At 36.8% G+C, this 22,215-nt stretch overlaps 2 protein-coding genes across 3 annotated transcripts in view; one reads left to right on the top strand and one right to left on the bottom strand.

The window, feature by feature from the left end:
• Nucleotides 1–22,215, bottom strand: part of LOC106123901 (cytosolic carboxypeptidase 1) — a 57,698-nt gene that overhangs the window by 17,196 nt on the left and 18,287 nt on the right. The gene's annotated exons all lie outside the window — the stretch shown is intronic.
• On the top strand, nucleotides 8,276–22,178 carry nw (narrow). 2 transcript variants are annotated; one of them, XM_013321147.1, is made up of 6 exons: nucleotides 8,276–8,506; nucleotides 17,325–17,430; nucleotides 19,725–19,801; nucleotides 19,989–20,196; nucleotides 20,452–20,616; nucleotides 21,157–22,178. In XM_013321147.1, exons 1-6 carry the CDS (start codon nucleotides 8,446–8,448, stop codon nucleotides 21,593–21,595), a joined length of 1,056 nt encoding a protein of 351 aa, XP_013176601.1. In that variant the 5' UTR covers nucleotides 8,276–8,445; the 3' UTR covers nucleotides 21,596–22,178. The 2 variants fall into 2 exon arrangements, with proteins under 2 accessions (XP_013176601.1, XP_013176600.1); XM_013321146.1 differs by having other exon boundaries at nucleotides 8,337–8,506; nucleotides 20,461–20,616.

Here is a 22,215-nt window from a genome sequence, read left to right as displayed (position 1 = left end):
TCATAAGACACGGTGAAGAGCCTCGTAATATAAAGCCAGCGAGCATGCAAATGCCGATTCCGCTAACCTTAATGGTGTCTCGCTCACGATTTTGTCCCGCGAAAAGCAAGCGGAATGCCTCTTACCTCCAGCACACGTGAATATTATACTTTTAAATGAACTGTTAAACAGACAGCACTGTAAACAAAATATATTATTCAGAATAATGGTAATATTTTCTGTATACGCTTTTATAAATTATTAGGCTTGTGTATTTCAAGGCGTGGTTTTAAGAAATATTCATCTAAGTAAACATATTATTTATATCACTTGATTGACATATTTCTTTCAAGTTTGAATGAATATTAATGGTAATTTGTTTGCATAACAATAAGAATATTATATTATATATTATATTATGTCCTTAAAATCTGAATATTTCACAACGCCAAGAGGGGTGTTAAGACCTTGCAAAATGGAAATTCGTCATCTCTTTGCTTCGGGTCATGGACAGTAAATACAAAAACATAATCAGCCGTAATCCTTGAGTGCAAAGTTCTATACATTAAATTATTCAAACTTTCGTGAGACATTATACTAAACTGATATATAAACACGGCTAAACACTCACGTATATACGTCCGGTGGCGGCACCGGACGTATATACGTGAGTGTTTAGCCGTGTTTATATATCAGTTTCTATACATTAGTTTCAATTAATATCTGTCATAATTTTTTTTACACTTTCCTGGCTATTGCTCTATCATCTTTCTAGTTTAAACTTTTGTATTTATATCATTTTTTAAAGCAAATTAATTATTACAATACAATAAGAATTCTATCACTTTAATATAACGAGTCTACTGACTAGCCATTTCGTTAACGGACGTCTTCTTCACGTTATTGGTGTATAAATAATAAGATTAAGTTAATTTATAGCATGATATACTCTCATTAGTCTGGAGAATGAATGATTTTATGTTAGCAATTCGAATTTACACATAAACTAAAAGAAAATATATACCTTCTAGCTTTAAATATCAGGATATAGCTAACTAATTTCTATCGCCGAAGTACTATTAGGCGTTTACGTCAAATCTCATTGTAATTAATGATTCTTTGGAGTTCTAACAAGTCTAATGATAAGATATGTCAGGTGGGTGATTAATTTACATTTAAAGTATAGAGAACATTCAGACGGAAACATATCTACTCAGCTTTGTAAAATTTATTAACTAATAAAGCGTCATAACGTCTGTAGCGCCACTATTAATAATAGTGAATTAATTTAGATTATGATTGATGAAGTGAATACTATTTTAAACTGTAGATACATGGCTGAAAATGATGTTTTTAATATTATAAATGCGAATGTTTGGATGTATGTTTGTTAAAAGGTATCTGCAGAGCTCAACGAATCTCGATGTAGCATAGATGTAAAATATAGTCTGGAAGGACATCTAGGCTAACAATTTAGGTTTTTTAATCTTGTGCGGACGGAGTCGGTGGCGATAGCCAGTCAGGTATAAAATAAAAGTTAATATGATAATTCTTAAATGGTAAAGATAGAAATAGGGAGTACACGTATTAAAGTATCATGTTCAAGTTCTTGGTAAACTTCTAATAATCAGTAAATTACATAACTTTCTCGTCATATATTTTTTCCTTTAAATTTTCATTCCTTTATTTGTATAAAAAGTATAACGGTTAAAAGAGTTCTTTGGTACTTTTTTATTGTTTTACTTGTACAGTAAACTCTTACATAATCTGTGCTCAGAAGAGTTTATCGAAAACAATTAACACCACTCATACAAATATCAAGCGTGAAAAGGATTACCATGTGTAGCATTTATATAGATAATAAAATTGTTAATAGTCAAATATCACGCTTCAGGTTTTCATTTTATAAATTGTTATTTAACTATACAATTTAAGTTCAACAACACGAAGATATAAAAGGAAGCTACGAAATGCTACAGTATTCCTTTTGACTGTTATAAAATTTGCGAGATTAATAAAAAAATATGTTTTACGTTTAGGTCTGTGTCTTGTTATATTCGTAAGAAATGAAACGATCAGAGTAATCTCATCATAACTCGATGGATTAATGCTTTATTAATATAAAAAATAATTCAGAAAAGGTTCAATGAGACGCACGAAATTGCGAGACATGTAACAAACGCACTAAATAATAGAGACCAAAGGCTACTAATATCATATCATAATCAAAGTAATAATAAATTGTTTTATGTTAGGAGCTAAAACTTTTTTATTTAAACTTTTAATTGGACCTCGCTCTCTTTTGTCTGACAAGAAATCTATTCAGCGTGATTGCACGCTGTGAATTTAAAAGCAAAAACTGTGCTGCCTGTCCGCAGCTATGGATCAAGAAGGTTTAAACCAAGTATACTCGTAAATGTCGGTTGTGAAGTTACGTAACCAGTACGTAATTAAACGATATAAGTTAGGTCAAGTACTCACGTTTATTTTTAGCGCATTGTAAGGATGAAATTTTGCAATCAAAATGAAAATAAAGTCTTTAACCATAAATTAGGCATCGATACTCTGTGACATTTTACAAAAAAGAAGATAAATTGTAGCAGTGTAAATAAGTTGTGACTTATCACAGACGATTCGCCCTGTCCTGATTTATCGGGCCGTGGGCGCAATATCTTTGAAAATCCCATGTTACAAATCTTGCGTTCTTTCGCCACGCGGAGTAAAGAGCAAGTGCGAACCTAGCCTTAGTTTTATTTTCTTGAGACTTCGAACGACGAAAGATAATAAAAATTTTATTTACCCGCTTCATACTCCATCCCGATATCACACAAGTGACTTGTTCTGATTGTTTATTACAGCATTCCTTTTCAGAACTTTACTTTTTATTTAGTATTTGTGGAAAAACTTGGCTAATATCTATAGCGTTAAATATGGTACTGGTGCTGTGACTATACAGTATAGTATCAACTACATCGTGATTAAAATATTAACGAGAAAAATTAACATTTTGATCCTAATCAGATGATAATAACTAAGAGGATACAATTACTCTTGTGTATGTGTTTTTATGTGCACTTAAGCCTTTATTTGGAGTGGTTTATGTTACGTGAATAAGGAAAAAAACTCAAACATCCACATGCGTATAATGAAAGTATATAGGAAGCAATTGTTATTTGCGTTCCGTTGACCTAAACAAGTTCAATTGTAAGCATTCTTGAGGTTGTAGTTATGAAATATTTTTATCATAAAATGACGTGATAATATCCTGCTTTATTAAACTAATTTAAATTGTACTTTCAATGTACAATTTAGTTTTAACCCTAACAAAGTTTCAGTTCCGGTTAAAACCTCAATTTTAGAAAAAAAGTTAAGTCATCAAGAGTAGGTACTCTGTAAGAGATTGTTGCGGTACGAAAGGTCTCAAAAAAGTTGTAGATGAGCCCAAAAAATAAGATACGAATGTTCGGACAATCGTAATGACATCATCGTTACATCATTGCGTTGGATACGGTATGAGGGAATTATTCACACTCAAATATATCGTGTTCTGGCTTTGAATACTATAGCAACTAGCAAACCTTACTAAATTTAGTAGCTTTGACCAAGAAGCCATACCTTCATACATATTGTTAGGAAGAAAAATCCGACACTGTGCCGGTGTATCGGCGTAACACTAGCCTTATTAAAATGTCAACGTTTATGTCCCCTCACTAATCAATCTGACACTTGACTTGGTAACGAAAACGCGCCATTCACTCCAAAATATTCTAACCAATAAATGTCTAACGATATTCTACATAGTACGTACCATTAAAAAAAGGTTACTTACGTAAATCAAAACGTATTGGTAATTTGCTATGATATTACTCGTATGTCCAATTACATATCATGCGTCATTTTAAAACAAAGCGAAGAAACATTATTATACAACGATTCTTTAAATAAGGATAATGAGCAATATTTCTCAGACTATATTAACAATGTCAATCCTTACCGAGACCGCGTGCAAGCCCTAATTGCATAATTCAAAGCGATTACAGATGTTCAACACTGTAATTTGCATATTTAGGCTGCAATCATATAAGAAAAAATAAACATAATAAAATATACAAAGCAAGAATACATGTAACTTCAATGTATTTGTATGCTTTTATTTTGTCGTATGTCGTATTTTATTTATTGTGATGTGTGCTTGACAAATATAGTACTTGAGTTAAAAAAAAGTAATCATGGAAGATGAACATAAAAATAAAACGCGGTTTGGTTAAATGAAACTTGAACTTTAACAGAGTAATATAATGTTGACAATTTACATCAAAGTTTAACTAAATCTAAGCTCTAAGTATCTTTAACTTTAATAATATATTGGTCAAGTTTGAAAGAAAGAAAAAAGCATTTATAGAAGCATAATAAACAAAGTTATATGTAAATAATAACATAATTATATGACGCAATTTAGTTATAACGCAAATAAACCGACACTTCCTGTAACCGTGAGCGGAAGCTTAGAACGGCTACTGAAGATAACTTGAGCGTACGAGTATGTTAGAAACATTTATTGACGTTCAACGTTATCCAGGCGTTAGAAGATGAATCACATACAGCAAGCAGACATATAAATTTATTATATCCGGTATTTCCAGTGCATTATTATGACAACCGGTTTATTCCGTTATTCTGCAGATTTATAAAACAGATACACTCGTAAGAACGTAGAACTTTAGGTTTTTGCATTCAAGTATTTCAAGTGACCTCTAAACCTTGCTATTTGTTGTATCATATCACCTGATTGGAACAAACGTCATATACTTTAGAAAACTGCCGTTCCAGAATCGATCCCAACTTTTTTAATTATAGCCCAGTATGAGCCCAGTCCAGTATCAGTAATAATAAAGTAAGGATCCTAACTCTTTAGTCGGCAAACTATTAGTTTACTTTAGATTACGTTACAGTGTGTTAGTTTTTATCGCGATCGGTTTCGTAGATAAATATCGAGCAGGCGAAACTTAACACCGTGCGCAGCGCAGTACGTTAGACCACCACGCCGGTGTACCGCCCTAATTAACGATATACCAGGATCATTTTAATCCCAGTAAGTAGCTACAAAAGGCTTTTAACATCAAAATGGAGATAGATCCTTGGGAGCAATAACTGGAATTTTTATTTAGAAATAATAAACTTTATAACTCAGATTAGTGGCACTTTGTAAATTAAAATATATTTATTAACGCGGATTAGTTAATCTTTGATTGTTTAATCAAGAATTTCACATAGTCAGCCTGTGGGGTCCCATTGTTATCAGTCAAACATCAAAGTCATGCAGTCATTCAATTTAAGCCTACGTAGCGATGTAACATCATCGCAACGAAAAAAAGTCTGGCCGTATCGTTCAGATCGCGCCACTTTTGTTCCTTTTGCAGCTATTAAAGTAATATCTCGATGTTTTTTTGCTATAAATAAAACTGTGAATTTTATTTTACAGACTCCGTCCAATTGTAAGTCATCCGATGTAAACGAATACGATAGGCATCTCCGGGACGAGATTAAATAGAAATCTAAAAATGAATCTTGAATGGTTTAATGCAATTCAATCTTTGTTCGTTTCGAGTTAAGTGCAGTGTCTTGTATGGCGAATACAATGAGCTACTAAATATATATATAGTATTATTTTTAGAAATAGAGTGAGGGAGCGTTGCGGGAGAGTATGGAGAGTAGGGGCAGTGGTGTAGCGGCATGGCGAGTGTGTCAAGGCCCTAGGACTCGTGGCTGGACAAATACGCGGTCTCACCAATTATCGTGGCGGTTGTGCCTGCCGCGAGAGCCGAGCGCCCGGCGGCCGGCGGCTTTCAACTATTCAATACGCTCTAATTGCTTTTATTTCAGACCACATCTAACGTCAGACCCTTTGGGTTCGAGTGCTCTTTGTTTGTTAATATTTTGACGGGTTCTGGCGAATCCATAAAAATAGAATTTCAAATACTTTTATACTGGGCACTTAGTTAACTGTCTAATTTTAGCTTCTATATTTTATCCCCGTAGTCTACCTATTCTTACGTTGATTAGAAACATAATTATATACCTTATCTCGAATAAAAGTAATATAAGATGACCCAACGAATTAATGCAGCAACCTACAAAAAAACTTAACGTTACGCCTTTAAAGATTCGATGCAGTATCTCAAGATTTAGAATAGGGACCACCCAATAATTCCCTTACTGTAATGTTGTTTACATTTAATTTAATTCATTGAAATCCATTAAAAAAATCGAAGTTCGTAATTTAGTATAGCTATAAATTAGAGCGACCAGTAAAGTATCTCACGCAGCGGCTAGCAATGCTAATGAGACGATAAACGTTAATTACACAAGGAACTAATTGCAAAAAATAATGCAGGTAAATAAACACAGCCGCAGTCGTAGCTTTCGAGCTAATGTGGTCCACGGGCCATGTCTTGTTCTGCGTTATTTAAGAGACGGATGAACTAATGGATGCCTCAGATTATACTAAAGTGTTTCTAAGCTAATAAGTAAGGAAATAAAATAATAAACTTTAGAACTTTAAGTGAATAATACTACTTTGTAGACCCTTATATGTAGTGTAGGGTTTTTCGATTGCATAAAATTTTAGTAAAATTAATCGAAATGGAAGACAATCACGTCGTCTGTTGTGAAAGAAATGTATACAATTATTTGCACAAAATATGTATTAAAACTTTACGTATTTTTGTATTCAAAATTAATTTAATTTTCTCCAAGTAACAACCCTGACCAAAGAGCCATTCTTAAATATTGCACTTTAGTACTCTTAGGTGTAAATGTTTATTGTAGGGCTCTAATATCCTTTGCAAACTCCATCCTATGTAGTAGAGCAATTTAAAGAGATTTTAAGATAACATTGTGGGAGGCCTTCCTATAAATAAATTGTATTGAATGGAAAGAAGACTTTATGATAAAAAACGAAGCAAGAAAGGGCTTTTATGTTACGATGTATTATAATTCGCATTGTGATTGATAAATGCGTTCCTTTGTTTCACATATAGATTTGGTGTAATCATCGGGCAAGTGGCCGCCGGCGATTGACTTTTTTATGACCATATGAATAACGAAACGAATACTAAGAAATGAATTATTGTAATGTAGTGCCTTGTAGATAGGTAGGCTGCGATGTAAGAGTATGTTTAGCATCGTATACGGTAGATTAAGAAGATATTGAGCTGCAATATTCCGAGAATAACAAACATTGGTATAAAAATGTCGGTGTAATTTCTCTCAGAATTAATACTAAGAATATGCAGGAAAAAAGTATTAATACTACTGATATATTCATTTCTTAATACACGTTGACTTATTATGGATGACAAATAGGCCTTCATAGACATTTATAGACAATATAAATGTGTATACTGTCAATGTTAATCAGAGATATTATTAAAATCGAAAATTTGTCAATGAATAATATTTATGAAAATAATACAAAATATTTTAATATTATATTACATATTATCTTGCAAGAAATCTTTACTATTGATTGTTTGTTTGTATTTAATAGGCCGCGAAACTACTGAAATTATATGAAAAATACTTTCAACACTTAGACAAACAACATTGATCGTAACATAAAGTTTAGTAAGCGAAAATATTACCATACTGACAAATTTACATAAATTATGAGAAAAAAGTTATATTTTGATTATTAAGTGGAAAGTAAAATTTACAGTCATTTCAAACAACAATGTAAAAAAAAATGAAAGTAAAAACTAAAGTAATTTCAACAGAGATCCATCTCACAAACTGCAAAATTATTCAGTCTGTGGGGTTTTTAAAAACATGTCAGTATCACATCGTTGGCACAAACATATGAATCCATAAATAATTTCAAAAGAATTTTCTGAGCACACATCACATGTTTTAAGAATAAATTAGTACGCATGCAATAATTGCAGTCGGGACGTTCGTGATGCTCAATGGGAGATACAACAAAGGTACACCCTTGAGGCGGCATGGCTGTCCACCGAGAAAAAACTACGACAACCCTTTGGACAAGCGAAGAATTCGCGTCGACCGCAACAAGAACAAATTGAGCGCGAACGCAAACTATTGTGCGGTACGATTTGAGATAACTCCCGTGCGAAGGAGCGTCCGCGATCGCCCGCCGGACGTCCGCGGCGGCGCCGCGACTCGCCCGTGACCGCTACAACACGCACCGTGTTCATCTCTCGCTATCATGGTAACGAGTGAATCGATCGCAGGCGAGGGCAGCGATGTAGATGGCACTACATACGATGTTCGTAGGAACGGGACCGTCGCTTCAGCGGTGGCGCGCGCGGGACGCGTCTCTGTTATAAGCGGGGTCCCGGGCAGCGCGCGCTCAGTGTGCCCGAGTGTCCTGTGTTGCGTGAGCGCACTCCAGCAAGTGTCCACACATATCACGGTCCGTACTCGCTCGACATCGTCTTCACTGACAACATGCAGCTCGTCTTCGCCTCCAGCCTGCTGCTGCTCGCGGCGGCCATCGCGCCCACAACAGGTACGTTCGCTTTTACCATCTCCCATACTTTATTGCAGCTAAATTTAATCGGCAAGTTTATTTTTGGCAACGCCGGTGAGTACTGGAATGACAAGTTCTATGATCCCGCTATATGACAGGAATCTATTTATTTGTAAAATTTTTAGTTTCAGTCTCATTTCGTTGCACTTATTAACTTCGGACTGTAATTTCTTAATTTCAATGATAAATAATTTTCAGTGATTAGTTTTTACTTCTATTCATTTTTAGATTAGTTAACTTACTACTTTACATTTGATATTACGATTGTAATAAATGAAGTTATCGTGGCCCTAAGTTTGAGAGATTCGTCTGTGCGCGGATAGACTTAGCAATGAGCTCATTACATAAGTCCCCATAACTGAGGTGAAGCGGGAGCTGGTTGTCGCTGTAAGTCGCTGTTGTGACCTACGGGTCCTCGACCTTCATTGTTCAGGTTTCATTACAGTGCAACGCCTCCTTGCTACAGCTACAAATAACCATTATATTTTTAATTACATTGCTTGGGTTATGGAATTCAATAGGTCTTCAAAAGTGATTTCTGTTGTTCAGTACAATTAATTACCCTTTTTATTAAGGATTTGCGATTCAAATCTAAAAGTACGAATGAGTTAAAAAGCTTAGAGTATTTTTTCATTAGTTCTATACTAAAATAACTTAGGTTACTGGTTTATAGACAATTTAAAAAGGTTTCTTATCAGTCCATTTTTACCAAAGTATATTCCGGGTCGCTAAAAAACTTTAGGCGTCATATATCTTGGTCACTAAATTGATAATTTTTTTTTACTGATGACACAAATAATATTATTAAATTTATCGATACGTACATATGCGTGAAGAGGCCATAAACTTACATCGGAAGAGCAAACATTTCATATATAACAAATGACAATCTCATAGATTAGCAATAGATAGTGATCTATAAACTGGTCAATTTTAAAGAGTTCATAATGTGTAATATGCTTTGAAAGGTAAGTAGACTATGAGCTGGAGTATTTCGCGTTTGTCCTGTTGACTCAAGTGGCTCGCAGCTCGCGGCGCGCAGGTAAAAGACATCGAAACAATATATCAACAAAAAAGCTCGGCTTACAACCAACTGCTTCAGCTCTATTTGATAACCGATAATGTAATATGAAAAAGAGCTGTTATATTTATACAACATTTTATTTTGTTATCAACCAAGAGATAATACTTTGTATGCAATATTATGTTTTGCAAAAAGTACTTTTGGATTTAGATTCACAAATCATAGATAAGTAAGTAAGGAGTAAGGCGCGAAATAGGTACATAATATATGTAGCTATAAGATGAATATATGATCTTTTACTAATCCTATAAATGAGCATGTTGGTACTATACGTGATATACCCTTTCTATGGTATCAAGAAAATGTTGTATATATTCAATGTAGTCGTTATTGTATTTGATTAAACGTACAAATTTTCCAATTCATATAAATCACGATTTCGTCGTCCAAAGTGCATAGATTGCGGGCATTCTGGTAAACGAGTCAATGTCAATGACACCGCCGATCTGTCGAGCCGAGATTTACTCGAGTGCAACGAATTATCTCATCAAGACATCGCCGGAGCCTGAGAAACGTTAAACGATCGCCAAACGAGCGGACGGTCGCGCTGCGATTCCGCTAATGAGCCGTGTCCGCGGTTATCGGGCCTATCGACAGGTCGGCAAAAACCGTGGAACGGAAGTGGAGAGGAAAAAATGGTTAAGGGGCCTGCGGGGGACGAGGTACAGGTGCCTGGTTCATTCCCCCGGGCGGTTGATAGTTCCGCACACTGTACGCCTAGAGTAAAGCGATCCCAGGTTGCGATGTTTTTTATAATTGACTCCTAAAATGGTATGTCCTTATACCATATTGGCTTTGAATCTTCTTCGAGACAGATTGTAAATTCGATTCGGTACGAATGCGAAGTTAACTCGCTAAATTGAATAATTGGTTTGCTCATACCTTATACATAAATATTTCTTCAATTTCTATTCAAATGGCGAATCGTAAATGTTTATCGCATTTTACTTCCCATTAAGATTTGATTGGTAGAACAGAGTGGAAAAAACATTGGAAATTAAACTCCCGCATTTCATTCGATAAGTTTTGCGTGAAGACATGTTGAGGAATCAAGGACAAAGAAGTATAAAAACGTAAACATTTCAATCACTTCCGTAAACACTAACACAAGGTTAAATATTGCATTATTGATAACGTAACAATGTGAAGTACAATTCAAACTTCTGCTATATAAATATCACCGTTATGTGTTATCATAACACGATATGTTTTAAAAATACAGCTCCTATGATTAACTGTTATGACACATTGGTACATATTAAACAGGAAGACGTATAACACGCGTTCATTGGTAAACACATCTTTAACGTTTTACTCTTACGTTTAATTGCTAAATTATTAAAATCAACGATGCTGCAAGGTGTACAACATCACTTTCGGCAAATAGGAAGTCACGCAATAAACAAGAGAAGCACCTGACAGATTGGATGAATGAGAGATTGAACCGTGAAGCAGGCAAGCACCGATCTCAAAAAGACAGGTGCATCAGACAGGCATCAAGATTATTAAACTGATAGAAACATTGAATTGACTATCCCATTAAAGTTGAACGCGTTAGATTAATTCTCGTTTAATTAAAAGCTCGGAAGCCGTTAAAAATGGATTTGTCAAGTGCCGACAGTATCTTAATGTAATTTATAGTAGAGTCCCATTTTTTCAACCCTACAACTTAATACCGAGTTAATGCTCACGCCAGGTGGCGATTATATCAAATTACAACAGGATGGAATCTCTCCTTGCGACGACCTTCTCTCCTTTTTTTAGCGAGCCCCGGCCGCCTTTTAGAATCACCATAATTTAAGATTGTGTCGGACTTACATAAAGTTAGAATGTATGTTATAATAATACTAAGAATAGCCTATTACATTCATTCTTTACCTTGTACTCGTTTAATATTACACATACATCTTTTACTTTACTTCATTAATACCGTCCTTATGTTAAATTGAAAAGCAGAAGAAAGTCTCATTAGAACTTTCAAACACGACCAAAAATGATAAAAAACAATTTGCAGTAGCTGTGGAATCTCAGCACCTTAAAAGCAAAATCTAACAAGAAACCAACAATGAGAACCGTCGCCTTAGAAGGAACGGTTACATTTCCCCTTTAATAAGTGTCCATTAAATCCTGCGCACGAAATGAGAAAAAGACGACGAGCTCGCTGGCGGCGAACGCGGTTAACATGAAATTTCAATAGGACGGTAAGAACTGGCAAATGTTTGTTTGGCTCGGTGGGTCGAACCGGGCCAGTACCGGGTTTGATTACTAAAAATAGTTCGATGGTGCATTCCGCGCAGGAAGGGGACGCGGGCAAGGGGGAGGTCAAGGGACGCGCCGTCCTTGGATTCGTCTGCTTCGCCATCATCTCAATCCCTTTTTTGCGATCCGCCGACCGCAAACGTTCGATCGCTTTTCCCACGGGCGCTCGTTATCGACGATCAATAGATAATTCAATTGTGTGTTTTTTGCTTCATTATAATCGTCAGCCACAAAATTCAATTTAAATCATACGGATCATAATACACAGCTGTCAGTTTGACTGAATGTAAAAAATAATTCGCAATAATTTATGGTGCTTATTACCTGGCGTCGAGAAATAATCGATGCCTATGTTTAGCTAGGTTTGTTCATTTTAATTATATTTAAATTTTGACTAATTAGACAAGGTAACTAACTGTAAATAAAAAAAAATATGATGTGCCTTTACATATTTAAATATAAAACTTGGAGTTCAAGCAATATTTATAGATGTCAAATAGATGTCAAAGGTTATCTTTAACGGATTTGTTGTTAATTTTATAAATGCGAGTGTTTAGATGGATGTTTGTATGAAGATATCTACTGAGTGGATGAATGGATCTCGATGAAATTTGGCATGGTTGTAGAACATCGTCTGGAAGAACACATAGGCTTAAATTATGTTTTTTTCAAATTACGCGCGGACGGAGTCGCGGACGACAGCTAGTCTTGACATAAATGTAAATAAATACGATGGTGAATACATTGAAGTAAGACATAATAAATATAAAGTATACTCTGTTTCTACATAAAATGTTTCACGTAAGACTGTAAGAGGCCATTGCTTTCAATGTTAAGGTTGAGCTTGCATTCAATGCGAAGGTTGTGAAGTTACGTGTATGGCAACAGAGCGCGGATGTATGGCGTCAATACTCAGTACCCGCTGTCGCTCGCCGACTGGTTTGAGTTATGTAATGCACTCCAGCTATGCAAGTGACAAGGCGCGACACGGCGCCGACGCCGAGACTCCGGTGCAGGCCCATTACCTATTATTATTTAGCACTGAGTGTCTTCTTAGTAATACATTATCAACGACTATTGACGACAAAAAGACTATAAAATAAAGTAAATATAAAGTGAAGTGTGTGTTATTACGACTTATTGTATTCTTACTAATATTATAAATGAGAATGTTTAGATGGATGGATAAATGTTTGAAGGTATCTCCGGAACGACTGAACGAATCTCTCTGAGATTTAACATAAATGTTGAACATAGTCTGAAAGAACGTATAGGCTATTTAATAACTCTTTTTTAATTCTGCGCAGACGGAGTCGCAGGTGACAGCTAGTGTATAATTATTTTTGCATAAATCAAATGCATCGCCACTTCAAATAGGTTAAAGTGAAATTTAAAAAAAGAACTATTGTTAGAATTATTATATTAGCCTTTTATTCTAGAAAAAATAAATGGATAGGATATATGCAGTAGGTATCGATTAACCAAGTTTTAGATTTAAGTTCCGAAACTTCATTTCATCAAAGTCCAAGTTCTGACTTGTAGAAATTTTTTTCCCATCTAAATTTGTAAATTTAAGATCTTTAATTCAGTGAATAATCTTCTGAATTTGCATATTTTAATATACAAAATTATTTATCAAACGAAACAAAGGTATAAATTGATGAGTCAAGAGACAGGAAATACGTTGATTAGTTCTACGCGAGGTGTTTATTAAAATTTTATCGAACACAATATCATGACTTTATGCTTGAAGATGTACAACCCTTTGTGAATGGAAGGAAGTGGTCGTCACTATCACAAGCCACTTAAAATTCCGTCACGAGAGGTTTATATGGGAATATTAATGAGACATATAAGGTTTTATATCGTAAAAAAAATTTAAAAAACGATTTATATCACGTTGCTTTTCTTAAAAATAAAGAATTAAAAAAAATGATCTTTAATACCATGTTTGAACAGGCCTTTCAACGTAACAGACGTTCCATTCGTGTGTAAGAATTTTTGTTACGGATCATTGCACGAAACAGAAAAATATGCATTGTTTTCGATTTATTTATATTTACATCGTCATGATTGGTAAAGGTCATGCATGCTACAGTCAGCATAGCTGGAAGGAATGGAATAAGACATTAAGTTCGCCGGGAGCTGTCCTGCAACCGGTCGCAACACGAGCGCTTCAGCTCTAAAAATAGGATTCCTAGTCACGGGTCCTGAGTGCGCGAGGTATTCAGACCTCGCTATAACCATAAATATACCAACACCTCACATGCACAAACGTCCCGTTTCGAGTATTTATCAATGCTTTTATTGCTTCGCTTGTAAAATGTACAAGCCTTGGAATATTACTTGTACTAACATTTTAATAATTTTCTAGATAGTATGGATAAGAATGAAAATATTCTAGAAGGCGCTAAGCTGTACATTATCTATTTAAAAATTAGATTTACCTCTACCGATTTGATTTAAATAATTTATTTATGATTAAAATCTAAATATGTTCAAAGTGAAATGAACTTTTAAATCATCATTTCAGTTCTTGAGCGTAAAATATAAACACAATAGCGTTTTTCTTTAATATTTTTAACCGACGTACATATCGGTCGGGTCGATAAGGACCGGCGGCTTTTGGTCAGCGGTCCGTTAGCGTTCACGTCCGGTGATGAGCCCGCCGGATATCCCCGGGGCGACCACGACACGTTCACTGCACCTTCGCCTGCCATACTGGTCGCAATCGCATTATGCCACTGTTTTGATCATTGATCGATTCAAAGAGTACTTTGTTCATACGTCTTCTTTACATTGAAGAGGTTTACTTTGTGAACATTGGAGAAAAAAAAAGTCGCCTCGGTCGTCCTAGGGTACAGGATATTAATTATTTTATACCTAATTTTGGATTTTAAGTTATAATGTGCCTAATAATGGTATAAGAGTATGTTTAAGATTCTTCTAAGAAGAATCGGTGAAGTAAGCAACCCTTACAAATTTAAGTTTATCGACCATTTGCCGGGCTACAAAGCAATTAGTTCGTCCCATTACTCTACCATACAGACTGTTATGATTAAGTAAGAAAATATTTTAAACTAACAGAATCCGGAAACAACAACAGTAATGAACATTTTATAAATTTAACGAATTCACCTATCGTCCAAACAATGTACTGGTGTCCTCGATCGATCTAGCGCATGCGTTCGGACGTGTTCGGAGCGAGGCGCATCAATATGCGCCGCGCGCGCAACATACGTGACCCGACGTTCCTCTTCACCCCTCTCTCCTCTCTCTCCTCTCTTCGTAACAACCCACCAATTTCTAAGCGTCCCTAGCGATCCCCCTTTATGTTCATATCGTTTGACATTTTCATATTTATTCAGGTGTATGCGATTGACGTACCATCGTTATGGACGCAAGCCTATCCACTTTGAGACTCGAAGTTGCACATTTAATAGTTAACATTGCAGGCATTATAATATTTTCTAGAACTGTTTGGATTACATCTTAAAATGAAGAAGAGACATGTTATTTCTGTTGTTTGTGAAATTCTACAAATAACGACGAAATTTCAAACTGACAGGCTGATTGTTAAGTGAATAGTTTACAAATTCGCTCCTCATGTTTCTAAAAGATATGAAACATTTATCCGAAAGCATATTGTTATTATAACAAATAAAATCAACAAAACCTTGTTTTACGAACAGTCAATAGTATTATTTATATCAAATAAAAACAACAACCTAAAACAATCGTTGTTAATAATAGAAGATCATTCTTTTAATTTTTCCGTGTTCTTTTCTATAAGTAATTAAATCAAACAGCTTGTTTATACCTATATAAAGTAGCAGACGTTGATCTTCCGTTGATGCGTTGAAACACTAAACTAAACATATGTAAAACTTAAGAACCATGTCTTCATGCAAGTGAACGTATAAATTGTTTATGCCGTTTGCAGAGAATTACTCTGAGTTTGCCTTACTAACATGTCATATTTTACCTATTTGATTTTAATGTGGACCTCCTAAAATGATTGTGTGAGTGAAATATACGTTTCTGAAATCTCTTACAATGTTTCTCTCTGTAGATTATCCAAGTAGAACTAAGGACGCTATAAAAAGTTTCTCATAATCAAACCTACTAGCCGTATTTATTACAAATTGGAGAGCATTTCCGCAATTCGCCGTATGCATCTATTGAATACTTTTCATTGGTTATAATGGGTATCGTACAAATCAAAGGATCCGATCTATAGATAAACGTCATCTAATTAATATCTGACTATAACAGGTACCGGATAATCTGTAAGCTTCGCAGAGAAGCCACAGGATGCGTTTTATTACAATTTATTAATTGCCTTCGTGACTGTTATTAATCGAGGCGTCTAGGGTTCGACGACCTCGGTGGAGGAGCGTGGAAAATGGTTCATTCCATTGCACTTTTATAGTTGCGATGCTGTCATGAATAGGCAGACGACACAAGCCTAGCTTAAGCGCTATATTTCCATTTATTTTTAGAGTAGATACAAAGATCATTATTTTTTGCCCTCATAAAAACGGTTTGGAAGATCGCGTAAAAACTCATCCGATACATTTTTACGGTAAAAAAATTGTGTAGGCGTAATAAGCCTACTGATTTCTTAAGATAAAGTGCTTAAAATGGAATATTAAAAAGTTATAGTAAATGCGATATGCGCGTTTTCTAGGATCATTTGATCCGAGTGTATATGTCAATGTATGTGGATGCAAGTGACAATGTCCCTCAGGCGCGGTGTAATGACCCAGCGGGAACCAGTACCCGCCGCAATGCTAGACCAGCTCCGCAATATCGCATTCCAGATAAATAAAAATAAAAACTATTAGTGGTATTAGAAATTGATTCTTTAGAGTCTTTGTATCGCTTTCGATGGATTATTCAATTACGGAATAATACGGGGTGCGGTTGACCGCAACGAGCTCGGGACATTGGATTTAATTAGGCACGTAATGTCGGGGCTAGACCGCAAGCATCTTGTATGCACAAGTGGAGGTTGCATTTTTTGATCACTGTCGTTGTGCGAAAGTTAAAATTCATATCGTTACCAATTTTAATAATCAGATACCAAAGTATTTGACATCTTGTTTATATTAAAGTATATGCCGGTTTATATCATTTTAATTTAAAAGATATTTTTTTAGCTATGTGACGTTTAGTAAATAAAGGACCATTAAAAACAATTCCTTAGCAACTGATTACTTTCGTGATCCTGAATATGAATTTAAATAAGATTAAGCATAATGACGTAAGCTCGTCCGTTACTAATGTATGACCATGGGAAATAGTATTTGCAATTTTTTGCTTCCACCACGAAATAATTTGCAACGATCAATTCGAAAAACTATTCGTGCTTCCTTTGCGGTTAAATATCATCAACGCCATTACAAAAATAATAAAAATGGTGTACTAAAACATGTTTTTTTTTTGTTTCAGCTCAAAGGATAACGACGATACAACTGGATGGCGTCCAGTATTTCATATCGAGAATGAACCCGTACAGCCCAGAACTCAACTACTTCCTAGCATACCAGTACTGCAGGTACGTTATCTTGTTAAAGTACGAGTGTGATATAGACGCGACGCGTATCACAGACGGCGGTAAAACTGACGTATTATGACTCTCTTATGACTGAGATGGTATCGTCGCCCCGCGAGCAACGTTTCATCTTGATATAATAGTTAGTTCGTGACTCGCGGCTCTTATCCGGGATATCATTGCTGCGATCCTGTTCAGATGTTGCCATAAGCGAGCCGCTCTGGGCGTTAACATCGCCGCTGGCCGCTGCGCTGCGGACCGCCGAGACCCGGAAGCTCGGGGACATTAACATTCCCGTTATTGGTTCTGGGAAAACTCGAGAACAATATCGGCGCCTTGGTGAGCCATTTCCGCGAGCCATTCATACTGTTTAATGCCCGCCTCCCGGCGTTATTGGCGCACCGTTCCCACGGAACGCGACCAAGGCATGAGGGCCCAGTTGTAAAGTGATGCCGTGAATGGAATGCGACTAATCGTAAATTATTACTCGTTTTACTATTGTTTCATTCTTACTCCGACGTGGGAATCTATCGCTGGTTAGTTCGTTTAATGCTTGTTATGACCGTTTACGTAATGCCAAGTTCGTGACGCTGGGCCCGCCACGTGCACAGGCGGGAGATGGCGGAGGTCAGTACCCTTTGCTCAGTCACGATGTCCTTCGATCTTGGAGTCGGCACGACCTACATATTTACAGTTCCCATTGTTAGCCGTCCCTAAAGTGAACAATACCGATATTTAAATCCGCCCATTTATTGTGATCGTGTGACATATTTCCTTCAACTTGAATCAGCATAACATTGGATACCAAGCGATGAAAAATTGATGTAACACCAAAGCGTCTTTATATTGTATATTCCATTTGGTTCAACAGTAGCACAAATCAGACTCGATAAGTTCTTTCTAACGACGTGTCATACATTGCGTCAGGTCATAAGGTAATGATCCAATTGATCGCCCCTCGTAGCGTACGTAGTAGCGCATAATAAAAAGAGGTTAACGGTAAAGAAGGCGGTATTCACACATCTGTTTGTTAAAATTTACATCTTTAGGAATATTTGGTTTACAGTCAAGAACTATCCAGTCAAAAATCTCACGGAATACAGTCACGTCATCACCGAAACATGTTAAAATGTACATAAATTAAATAAATATTCAATTAGTTGTAGCAAGTATATGATTTTTAACTGAAAACGTTTCATTGAGAATTTAAAGTATGTTCTCAAAAGTGGACGCGCGGACGACATACGAATATTGATAGTCTTCGGACAAAATCGATACAGTTATGGCGTAAAATATCGATATGATACGATTGTGGGATACGTCAATGGGAACTGCAATAATTGTGTCATAACGCATTCACAACACATTCGCGAACGCGACGTTACGATTCGTAAGTAGTTCATTTGCGTGCATGAATTTTGAATGACTTTAGTGCATTTTTTAGTTTTGTAATGCAATTTTTACTTATACAAAAGTAAGAAAAGGGACTGGAGTGTTACTTAACGAAGAGTAATAAAACTTAAATTGGTAATGATGATTTTTCTTGCATTAAACAACTATGAATAACAAAGATAAAGCGGATAAGGTACTTATTATGCAACATAGTTTTTTCTATTAGTACTATTCTAGCATAATATATACAGGACTAAAAAAGGTTTTGTCGTAAAGTTCTGTACTCCATGGAATGCGGCTTCGTCACGTTGCAGGCTGTATTTAGCAAACAAATTGCCCCGCGATAAACAGGCTTCGCTACAGCATTCGCTAGGGTCTACAGCCGCGATTAGCTGGAATATCTATTTAGTTAAATCGCGTATTTAGATCCGCCGTTACTGGTATAAGTGGCTCCTGTCATAGCCAGGTGTATAGCGGACGATTCCCACGTTTCATTTCATATGCAAGTCAATGACTTAACATCTAATGACCAGTATGTATAAAAGACCCGTTTATAATAATTTTATATGTACTTTATGACTTCTAACGTTCTGCAGATATTTTATTGCGGGAACGGAAATCATAAATTATTATAAACATAGGAATGGACTGAACACATGTGACTTTAGTATTTTTAGATTAATTAATTGTATTTGATGTTGAGGTTAATCTTATTTGTAATTATTTAATGGTTTGATATTACAATAAACATACTACTAAATATTTATGACTTCTAAATGGGTATATTGACCAAGCTTTCATTGTGAAATTGTTCTTAAATGTGAATGATTCCTCTGATTTGTTGTATCAGATGATTTTTAACTGATGATAACTTTTTTAAATTTTTTTAATGTTTTTGTTTTCAGATCACTAGGCCTCCAACTAGCTTCATTTGAAACAAAAGAAAAAGCGGACTCCATAACTACGTATCTCTTAAATGCAGGTAAGATGCAACGATGAATATATCGTAGTGTATTGTTATGTAAATAAATAACGTCAAATATGTCAGTTTTGATGTTGTAGAAAAAATTCCCGCTGTCTTACACTAACTACTTATTATCTGACATTGTCACATTATGTATTTAAATTTAAAATGAATTTCTAATTGCAACTTTATATCAAATTTTAAGGGTACAACAAATACGACTTCTGGACGTCTGGCAATAATCTAGGCACTGACATGTACCTGTGGATGAGCACGGGCTTGCCATTCAATGCCACCTTCAACTATATGCGGAGAATGAGCAATGTCACCCCCTACCAGCACTCGGACGATAGCATGGACCCCGTCGACCTGCCTCAGGGTAGCACTGCACCTCAGCGTACCGCCAGGCATGGGTACGTCGCTATCATCATTATCATCATCAATATCTTCATCAGCTTCATCATTATCATCATCAACATAACGAATAAAGCTTATAAGAGAGTTTCTTATATCAGTCAATGCATACAGATAGTTAGCATATACAGAAAGTTATGATCTAGGAGCAATAAGCAAATCAATTGCGGCAAACTATTGTATTCCTCACGAATTTGTCATATCGAAATAGGCAATTATTGTTTGTTAGTTTCAACAATATTGAAATATTATAGGTATTCCAGGACCGAGCACGTGATGGCCAACGGGTGCGTAGCACTCAAGCAGCCCGACTTCCACTGGGAGCCACAGCACTGCGGGGAGATCAAGGACTTCATCTGCGAGCAGACGCGCTGCTACTACTACAACTACGGCTCCATCCCCGTGTCCTCGGCGCAGGGGTAATGCCAGGTGAGATGCCAGCAACCCGGGGCCCGCCCCTGCCGCCGCGCGCTCCGCACAACATCCATCGCACCGCTTCACTACATGTCAACAGGACGACATCCATCTCTAATATTGAGACGTAGTTACTAAATCATAATTAAAATCGGAGTAGTTTGTGTGCTAACAATTTAGATGTAGATTTGTCTTACTACAACCGTCAGAATAACGGTAACCGAAGCGCGCGTGCTGCGGGATCAGGCCCCTGCGTACAACCCAACCACCAAACAAGATCCCTACACCCAAGAGTTTGGCTTTTTAATTTGTTTCTTTTTCTTTTAATTTCATATCTGAGAGCTAAATGTAGATTTGTGGGGGTTTTCTAAATTAACAAAAATTTGGTGGGTGGGTGAAGGGGGCTTTGCTTGGTATCTAACCAGAGTGTTTTAGTATCACAACATTTGGGTCATGTTTGCCTTAATCGTTCCCTAACGGGGAGGAAATTGAGGCGTTGTAATATGTTATCGTTATGTGAGGGTCGCGCCCCGTCTGTCTTCTAGGAAGCCGTTGTCCCTGACGACGACGACGACCGCGCACCCGCTCACCTCGTCGTCGCCGCCGCCTCCGCGCTCCGAGCACCTGCCCACCCACTTCAACATCAGCGTGCTCTTCGACAAGCTGCAGCCCTCAGCCCTCGATGGCCTCCGCTCGCCGCACCTCAAGTCGGGCTCGCCCGCCAAGGCCTCCCCGCAGATAGACTCGCACTACTCGCGTGCGGCCGACGCGCGCAGCCACGAACAGGAGCAGGAGAAGGAGGAGCCGACGCAGGGCCCGTATGACAATGAGGAGGGCATGGTGGGCGACGACGCGGCCGCGTACCTCGCGCAAGAGGCGGGCGCCGCGGGCGCGGCAGGTGAGGGCGCGCCCTCCACCGCCGAGCCGGACGCCACCGAGCATTCCGTCCACGCCAGCGGCATGCTGGCACCTCCGCGCTACTAGCGTCCGGCTCGACGGCCTCAAGTGTACACTATTCTCGACGATTAGCTATATCCTCTACCAAAAGTATTATTCATATAAAACGGCGCGCGTGTAGAGCATTAATAAGACTTAGCTTGCTTCGATAAAGATGCATTAACGCATCAGTAAATCCATATTACATAAATGTAAATGAGATTTATTACTACTAGATATTGTTTATGTATAATTACAGTAAGTGGGGAATTTTAAGGTGGTTATGGTGGTAGTTGCGTGAAGACGGCGGCGACTCGTATGCGACTCGCCGCCGTCTTCAGACCTGCGGCGGAGGTCGCACGGAACACGTGACGCACGCGGTGCGGTACCTACACTTCACTCGTGACAAAAATATAATGCGCGTTAGATCTCCGGTATTACATTTAACCGTAAAACGTAGAATTATTTAAGAAAATTGACGCTAATTATTATCGGTCTGGACATATCATTCGGATTAGTGATTTAAGATTATGTTTATATTACGCGACGAAACTAGATAAGTATAATAAGATGGAATTCAATTTTAAGATTAGGCGATGTAGTAAGTTAATAAATATAAAAATTGTAATAACCTTTTGTTTTATTTCTATAAAAACCCTAAAATAGTT

The sequence above is a fragment of the Papilio xuthus genome, unplaced genomic scaffold, assembly GCF_000836235.2.
Source record: "Papilio xuthus unplaced genomic scaffold, Pxut_1.1 DF825946.1, whole genome shotgun sequence".
Lineage (NCBI taxonomy): Eukaryota > Metazoa > Arthropoda > Insecta > Lepidoptera > Papilionidae > Papilio > Papilio xuthus.
The sequence above is the reverse complement of the archived record's forward strand: the minus strand, read 5'-3'. Positions and strand labels throughout refer to the sequence as shown.

Bases quoted from the DNA above. Each gene is read 5' to 3' on its own strand.
- nw (XM_013321147.1), top strand. From the start codon at position 8,446: ATGCAGCTCGTCTTCGCCTCCAGCCTGCTGCTGCTCGCGGCGGCCATC. The intron at 17,431-19,724 runs GTACGTTATCTT...TTTTGTTTTCAG, and splicing joins CTAGCATACCAGTACTGCAG to ATCACTAGGCCTCCAACTAG. The intron at 19,802-19,988 runs GTAAGATGCAAC...TCAAATTTTAAG, and splicing joins TACGTATCTCTTAAATGCAG to GGTACAACAAATACGACTTC.